Source organism: Muscardinus avellanarius (genome assembly GCF_963383645.1).
Source record: "Muscardinus avellanarius genome assembly, chromosome: X".
Lineage (NCBI taxonomy): Eukaryota > Metazoa > Chordata > Mammalia > Rodentia > Gliridae > Muscardinus > Muscardinus avellanarius.
In genome coordinates, this window is record NC_137792.1 from 48,015,615 (window position 1) to 48,024,510 (window position 8,896).

Sequence of the window (8,896 nt, forward strand, 5' to 3'; positions counted from 1 at the left end):
TTTGTATTCTGCAATCACCCTATGCTTACAATTCACTCTTCAACCAGCATGAGAGTGCATTTTCTCACCTTCCTCTCAACAAGGTTTATTGTTATTTTTCATCTTTGTCAATATGATAAGCCCAAAGTACAATCTCATTGTTTTTATTTGAATTTCTTTGACTAGTGGTAAGTTTAATCATCCTTTTATAGCCTGTTTGTCATTTGCACTTCTTTTGTAAAATGCAGGCTCCTGCCGGGTCTTTTTCCCTTCCCCCATTGGGGGTGTTCCTCTTCCCTTTTTGCTTTGTCAGAGTTCTTTATAATTCATTTTTCGTCTTTTACATGGGATGGGTTTGATTCAGGCTTTCATCCTTTCGCTGCCTTACAGATAGCTAATATATATTCTCCACTGGTCTTTCAATGTCGTTTACAGAAGCTGGCTCCCCTTCCCCCCTCCCTCTCTCTCTCCCTCTCCCGTTCTCTCCTTTTCTCTTCTTCTCCCTCCCGCCCAGCCTCCCTGCCTCGCCTTTTTTCTCTTGTCTTCTCTTTTCATCTCGTCTCTTCTCTCTCGCTCTTTGTTTATCTCTCCCCCTCCTTTTTTTTCAGTGCAGAAGTTTTTAATTTTGATCTAGCCGAATCTATCAATCAGGGCCTGGCGCCGCGTCAGCAGAGGGGGGCGGGGAGGCGAGCGCGGCGGGGGGAGGGGAAGGGGCGGGGAGGAGCGGGCGGAGCGGCTGCGGGAGTTGCTGGGAGTGCGCGCGGTCAGATCACAAGGCGGCGGCGGAGGAGGCCCAGAGACCTGAGCGCCGAGACCTCAGCTCGCGGCCTACGTCCAGCCTTCTCTCCACCGGAGGACCGGGGGACCGCAGTCTTCATCACAGAGGTACCGTGCTCCGCGCTCCTCGCCCAGTCCGGCCCAGTCCGCTGCTGCGGCGCCTCCTTCCTTCCTCCTTCCCTCGCGCTCTCCCTCGCTCGCCTGCGCCTTCCTTGCCCGCCTGCGTCACCGCGGCCGCCATGGCTGAGAACGGCGAGAGCAGCGGTCCCCCGCGCCCCTCCCGCGGCCCTGCTGCGGCCCCAGACTCGGCCGCGGCCCCGGCTGAGCCCAAAATCATCAAAGTCACTGTGAAGACCCCCAAAGAGAAAGAGGAGTTCGCGGTGCCCGAGAATAGCTCGGTCCAGCAATTTAAGGAAGCGATTTCGAAACGCTTCAAATCCCAAACCGATCAGCTAGTGCTGATTTTTGCCGGAAAGATCTTAAAAGATCAAGATACCTTGATCCAGCATGGCATCCATGATGGACTGACTGTTCACCTTGTCATCAAAACCCAGAACCGACCTCAGGGCCAGTCTACCACGCAGCCCAGCACTACCGCGGGAACTACTACTACCACCACGGCGGCGTCGACTCCCAGGAGTAACTCCACACCTATTTCCACAAATAGCAGCCCGTTTGGGTTGGGGAGCCTGGGAGGACTTGCTAGCCTTAGCAGCCTGGGTTTGAGCTCAACCAACTTCACTGAGCTCCAGAACCAGATGCAGCAGCAGCTCATGGCCAGCCCTGAGATGATGATTCAAATCATGGAAAATCCCTTTGTTCAGAGCATGCTTTCGAATCCCGATCTGATGAGGCAGCTCATTATGGCCAATCCGCAGATGCAACAATTGATTCAGAGAAACCCAGAAATCAGTCACCTGCTCAACAACCCCGATATTATGAGGCAGACCCTCGAAATCGCCAGGAATCCAGCCATGATGCAAGAGATGATGAGAAATCAAGACCTGGCCCTCAGCAATCTCGAAAGCATCCCAGGTGGCTACAATGCTCTACGGCGCATGTACACTGACATTCAAGAGCCCATGCTGAATGCGGCACAAGAGCAGTTTGGGGGTAATCCATTTGCCTCCGTGGGGAGCAGTTCCTCCTCCGGGGAAGGTACTCAGCCTTCCCGCACAGAAAATCGTGATCCACTGCCCAATCCATGGGCGCCACCGCCGACTACCCAGAGTTCTACGACCACCAGCACGACTACCAGCAGTGGCAGTGGGTCTGGCAGCAGCTCCAGTAACACTGCTGGGAACACCGTGGCTGCAGCAAATTATGTTGCTAGCATATTCAGTACCCCAGGAATGCAGAGCCTGCTGCAACAGATAACTGAGAACCCCCAGCTGATTCAGAATATGCTGTCCGCACCCTACATGAGAAGCATGATGCAGTCGCTGAGCCAGAATCCAGATTTGGCTGCACAGATGATGCTGAGTAGCCCACTGTTTACTGCAAATCCTCAGCTGCAGGAGCAGATGCGTCCACAGCTCCCAGCTTTCCTGCAGCAGATGCAGAATCCAGACACACTGTCAGCCATGTCAAACCCAAGAGCAATGCAGGCTTTAATGCAGATCCAGCAGGGGCTACAGACATTAGCCACTGAAGCACCTGGCCTCATTCCAAGCTTCACTCCAGGTGTGGGGGTGGGAGTCCTGGGCACTGCCATCGGCCCTGTAGGCCCAGTCACTCCCATCGGCCCCATAGGTCCTATAGTTCCGTTTACTCCCATAGGTCCCATTGGGCCCATAGGACCCACGGGCCCTGCAGGCACCCCTGGCTCCACTGGCTCTGGCGGCCCTACTGCACCCACTGTGTCCAGCTCTGCACCTAGTGAAACCACCACTCCAACATCAGAATCTGGACCCAACCAGCAATTCATTCAGCAAATGGTGCAGGCTCTGGCTGGAGCGAATCCGCCACAGCTGCCGAATCCAGAAGTCAGATTTCAGCAGCAACTGGAACAGCTCAACGCCATGGGGTTCTTAAACCGTGAAGCAAACTTGCAGGCCCTAATAGCAACAGGAGGCGACATCAATGCAGCCATTGAGAGGCTGCTGGGCTCCCAGCCATCGTAATTACATTTCTGTACCTTGAAAAAAATTTATCTTATTTTTGATAATGGCTCTTAAATCTTTAAACACACACACACAAAATTGTGTTTTACTTTCATTTCGATTCTTTTAAACCTGTCTAGTTATAAATCTAATACGATGCATTTTAAGGTGGAGTCCTTCCCTCCCTCCCTCCCTCGCTCCCTCCCTTCCTCTCTCCAGCCCTTCCTTCTTTCCTCCCCCTTCCTGCCCCTCCCTTCATCCTCCCACCCGCCCTCCGGTTTCCTCCCTGCCTTCTCCCCTCCCTCTTTGTTTCCTTCTTTCCTTTTTTTTTCTTTTCTTCTTTTGGTTTCCTTCCTTCTCTGTTTCGAATGATGGGAATCAATGCTGTTTCACTCAAAGGTGTTGCATGCAAACACTTCTCTTTATTCTGCATTTATTGTGATTTTTGGAAACAGGTATCAGCCTTCACAGTTGGGTGAACAAGTTTTGTCCTACAGATGTCCAATTTATTTGCATTTTAAACATTAGCCTATGATAGTAATTTAATGTAGAATGAAGATATTAAAAACAGAAGCAAATTATTTGAAGCTCTAATTTGTGGTACAATATTGCTTATTGTGACTTTGGCATGTATTTTTGCTAGCAAAATGCTGTAAGATTTATACCATTCATTGGTCGTTTTTGCTATATTTGTACACAGTACAGTAAGCACAATTGGAACTGTACATCTAGAAGTATTACAGTAGAATCTTTGAGCAGAATATGTGTAACCAAAATAAGAAAGAATACAAGAAATGTTTCTGGAGCTAGGTATGTCTCACAATTTTGTAGAATCTTACAGCATATTTGATAAATTTCTCAGTGAAAATGTTGGCTAGGCAAGTTCAGTTAAAATATAGTAGAAATGTTTATCCTGGTATCTCTAAGTATACATTTAATTGTACAGAAAACTTACAGTGTAATATTGTGTCAACATTTGCAGATTGACTGTATATGACCTTAACCTTTGTGCAGCCTGAAGGATCAGTGTAGTAATGCCAGGAAAGTGCTTTTTACCTAAGACTTCTCAGCTTCTCCCATAAAGAGACCCTAATATGCATTTTGATTTGTAATTGGAAATGTAACTTTTACTGAAAGTGTCATGTGATGTTTGCATTACTTTTAACTGCTATGTATAAAGGAAAGTGTATCTTTTGACTTTATTGGTTATTTCTCTTGTGCACAGGGAAAAATGCATTAAAAATGACTAAAAAAAATAAAAAAAATTAAAAATGGACAAATCTTTTTCTTTTTCCCTTCTGGCCCTAGAATCATATTTAGAAGGGTTATCCCACCCCAGGATTATATAAATCATATCCTATATTTCTTCCTTGGATTTATTTAAAATATTTGCCCTACCTGGAATTATTTTAATATATGGAATTAGCTATTCTAACTTATTTTCCACAAAGGGCTAGTCAGTGTATTTTTTCCTCCCCTGCATTTGAAATATATATTGTCATACTTTTTTATGTGTTTGATTCTTTCTAGTTCCTACTATACCATCTCATAGTTAACGGAGTTAGAAAAAAGACTTCATACATATTAGGAAAAGTCCTCCCATTGACCTTTTTATGTATTTTTTAAATAATTTTCCAATTTACCAGGTGAACATTATAGTTAAGAGGCTTTCCTCAAAATAAATTGGGAATTTGGTTGGAAATTTTTAAATCAATATAATAGCACTACAGAATTACATGCTTTTCCAGAAACATGATTTATGGCCCCATTTTACGAAAGCTTTTTTTTTATCATTCAAGAGAGTTTTATTTATTTAAGCCCTGCATAATTTATGATAAATGTATTTCTAGGTAATACAGACATATAGACACTGCGAATGGGAACTCCTATATTATCTATGTAGTAGTCATTTGTGCTATATAGGAAAATTTATATAGATTATTTTAAATACCATTTTATCAAAACTTATTAATTTCAGAGATACTCAGTTGATCCTTGATATTTTTCTGGAAAGCAATCATATCAATGGTAAGTTATAATTATATGTTCTCCTTTTCCTATTTTATAATATCTGATTACATGGGCTACACATTCTATAACATTGCCAGTTAATAAGGGTAGAAGTGGCATTTTTATCTTGTTCTACTTTAATCAGAATATGTTTGCTACAGCAATTCTAAATTATGTTTTGTGAAGAAAAAAAGCATTGCTCTGGGAGAGAGAAAAATGAGTTTGCAAAATGCTGCAATACTCTAGCCTCTTGGATACTCATTGTGTAGTAAATTTTGCCTAGGTTTTTTTTTTAATGAGTAGGTTCTTTTAAATACAGTGAATAATACTTGGCCTATTAGTTTCCCTCGGAATAGCAACTTAGCAAATGGTCATTTATTATTTCACTGTTATGTGATGTTAGATGTTTAAGATAATTACAAAGACATTCTGCCATAGTAAATTTATAAATTTTAATGAAAGTTAATTTTATATATAAATAAATAATAAAGCTGGAGACAAAGAAAATATCAATAAATCAATAACCATAGGAGAAACCAGATGTTGTGTGAGGCCTGATCAGACAATTTAGCAGACACACATCTTTCAGACACTCCAGGAACAGAGAATTTCTTAGCTTTGCTAAATGTTTATGTTTTTAATATCTTGTTTTCTCCCTGAGAAAAATGTCTTTATTAAGTCTACTGCTTTTTCTGCCTTCTAGTTAATTAATTTTAAAATAACTTCATTTGTTTTGGACTCTTTTTTTACTTTTAGCTCTTCTATCTTTTATGTGCTATCATTTTTCTTATTACATTGCAGGTTCTTTTTAAAGGCTGTTTTTGTTTTAGGGTTTCTTTATCTACTATTGATTTATGACTTATTCTTTTGTTCATTTCTCATTTTCAGTAAAAGTGGATTTTTTAATCCTTTCACTGTTTACTAGGTTGTTATCCTTTGTTTAAAATTGCTGTATAGGCTCTAATCCAGCAAGATGAGGTGGTAGGAAGGAAGCTAAGGCCAAAAGCAATCCCAACAGGAGAACTTCACCACCAGGAGAACACTCTTCATTTGCTCCTTTGGACCTCTACTTCAGGTACCTGCTGCTATCATATATACTTTCACCACTTATGGTGGGTGGAGAGGGTCACTAGGGGGCAGAAGTACAACACTGAAACAAACCTTGCTGGTACAATAAAGGAGACTATTGTATGGAGGCCACCATATTAGTTGAGAAACCATTATCAAGAGATTTGGGTGTGGCTGATCTTATCTTCCACAAGAGAGCAACCTGCTTTTAATTCTGTTGATCTGCAGTGTCCAAATAGAAACAAATGGCTGGGCATGGTGGTGTACACTTGTAATCCCAGCATTTGGGAGGCTGAGACAGGAGGATCAAGGTTTGGGGACAGCCTCAGCTACTTAGTGAGACCCTTTGCAACTCATCTGAGACTGTTTCAAAATAAAGAATAAAAAATAGGGCTGAGGATCTAGCTTAGGGCTAAAATGCCCCGGGTTCCATCCCAGTACTGCAAAAAATAAAATAAAAATAAACAAATGGAGTAATTACTCTCAGGGCTTAGCACAATTATCAGCATTGTAGGATCAGGATAGATACTTGGCCAGTGTCTCACATTAAAAAAGGGACTCCAATTTAGACTTAACATCATTATCTTCAAATAATTTTTGTGATACTGGGGATTGAACCAAGGGACATTCTACCTTCTAGCTACCTCTCCCAGCCCATTTATGTTTTTGTTTTGAAACAGGGTTCTAGGTTGCTGAGAGTCTTGCAGGGTTGCCAAGGCTGCCCTCAAATCTGTGATCCTCCTGTCTCAGCTTCCCAAGTATAGGGATTATAGGTGTGTACCACCATGCCCAATATCTGAAGAGCCAGGTTGATCTGATGAAAATGTTCATCATACAGTTCAGTAATTTTAAAACATTTAGGCTCTGGTAAGTTTGATATTTCTAAATGGCCTTACTTTATTTTATTTTATTTTTTGCGGGTCTGGGGATGGAACCCAGGGGCATTCAACCACTGAACTATACCCCCTGCCCTGTTTTTTATTCTTTAGTTTGAAACCAGGTCTCACTGAGTTGCAGAAGGCCTCACTAATTAGCTGAGGCTGGCTGTGAACCGTGATCCTCCAGTCTCAGCCTCCCAAATGCTGGGATTACAAGCGTGTGCCACCACTCCCAGCAACTTTGTGTGTGTGTGTGTGTGTGTGTGTGTGTGTGGTACTGGGAGTGGAACCCAGGGGCTTTCTACCTCTCCGGGCTATACTCCCAAACCTATTTTATATATTTTATTTAGAAACAGGGTCTCACTAAGTTGCTGAGAGCCTCACTAAGTAGCTGAGGCTGGCTTCGAAACTGTGTGATCCTCCTGTCTCAGCCTCCCAAGTACAGGGATTACAAGCGTGCACCACCACGCCCAGCATTACTTTATTTTTTAATAAATTTTTATTGGTGCATTGTAGTCATATATCTCAATGAGATAAAAAAAAAACTTGTGGAGATATACATGCACACATCACCCAATCAGCCCCTACCCAATCTCTAACCCCTTCCCTCCCCCTCCCTCCTACCCATGCTTCCTGATTGACTTTGATATGTTTAAGTACATCATGTGCTTTAAAGAGTTTCCCTTATCCGCCCTCTAACCCCCTCAGATATGTCACCTTCACTGCTCCTCTATAGGGTCCCTTCTTCATTTAGAGTTCCTCCTGTTACCCATTTCTCTGTAATATTTTGCACATTAAGAAAATCATCTGATTTCTTATTTTTTGTGACAGTTCACTGTAAATGCCATAATTTTGTTCTCCATTATGGCTGGGCAAAATTGCATTGTGTTACTTTATTTTTAAAAATTATTTTAAGCTGGGTGTGGTGGCCATGCTTGTAATACCAGCATTTGGGAGGCTGAGGCAGGAGGATCACAGTTTGGGGACATCCTCAGCTACTTAGTGAGGCCCTTTGTAACTCAGTGAGACCCTGTTTCAAAATAAAGAATAAAAAATAGGTCTAGGGGTGTAGCTCAGAGGTACAATGCCCCTGGGTTCCATCCCCAGTACCACAAAAATGTTTGTCTGTTTGTTTGTTTGTTTGTTTGTTTATTTGGTGGTACTGGGGGTGGAACCCAGAGGCTTTCTACCTCCGGGCTCTACTCCCAGACCTATTTTATATTTTATTTGGAAACAGGGTCTCACTAAGTTGCTAAGAGCCTCACTAAGTAGCTGAGGCTGGCCTCGAACCTGTGCTATCCTCCTGTCTCAGCCTCCCAAGCGCGGGGATTACAAGTGTGTGCCACAACTCCCGGCCACAAAAAAAAAAGTTTAAAAAAATCAATCTGAGCTGGGCATGGTGGCATACACTTGTAATATCAGGACTTGGGAGGCTGAGACAGGAGGATCGTGCAGGTTCAAAGCCAGCCTCAACTGGCTTAAAAGACTCTGTTTCCAAATAAAATATAAAATAGGTCTCGAGTGTAGCCCGAGGTAGAAGGCCCCTGGTATCCATCCCTAGTACTACCAAAAAAAAAAAAAAGAAAAAGAATACAGAATAGGGCAGGGGGTGTAGCTCAAAGGTAAAATTTCCCTGGGCTCCATCCCCATACCTGCAAAAAATCATTTTATTAGTGTATTACAATTATATATCGTAATGAGAGTCAATGTGATAAAAAATGCATACACACAACTCCTGATATATTTTGCAAAGCTTAAATGGAAAATCCACAGTATTCTCAATCTTTTAATACTTCTCATCCCAGTCTTTTCCACTGCCTATCCTCATTTCTTGTTATTTTAAGCTAGTATGTTTCTGCCATGATTTTCTGGATTTGTCAAGATATCATAGAGCTTCCTCAGATTCTTGATATTCTTCCACATGGCCAATCAACATGTATTTCAGGAATTCCTTGAGCTTTCTGCTTTCCTTGGTCTTTGTACAGGTTTTGCTCAATTTGTTTCTCAATATTCACATCTATTCATTTTTTGAAGAAAAGACAAGAATTAAGATTCTATTCCCATGCTGCCATCTTCCTAGAA

At 42.5% G+C, this 8,896-nt stretch overlaps 1 protein-coding gene across 1 annotated transcript; it reads left to right on the plus strand.

The window, feature by feature from the left end:
* Nucleotides 1-995: 995 nt before the first annotated feature.
* On the plus strand, nucleotides 996-2,879 carry UBQLN2 (ubiquilin 2; the record flags this gene model as incomplete). Its single annotated transcript, XM_080719310.1, has 1 exon — nucleotides 996-2,879. The coding sequence occupies one exon, from the start codon at nucleotides 996-998 to the stop codon at nucleotides 2,877-2,879; it is 1,884 nt and encodes a 627-aa protein (XP_080575436.1).
* Nucleotides 2,880-8,896: the final 6,017 nt, after the last annotated feature.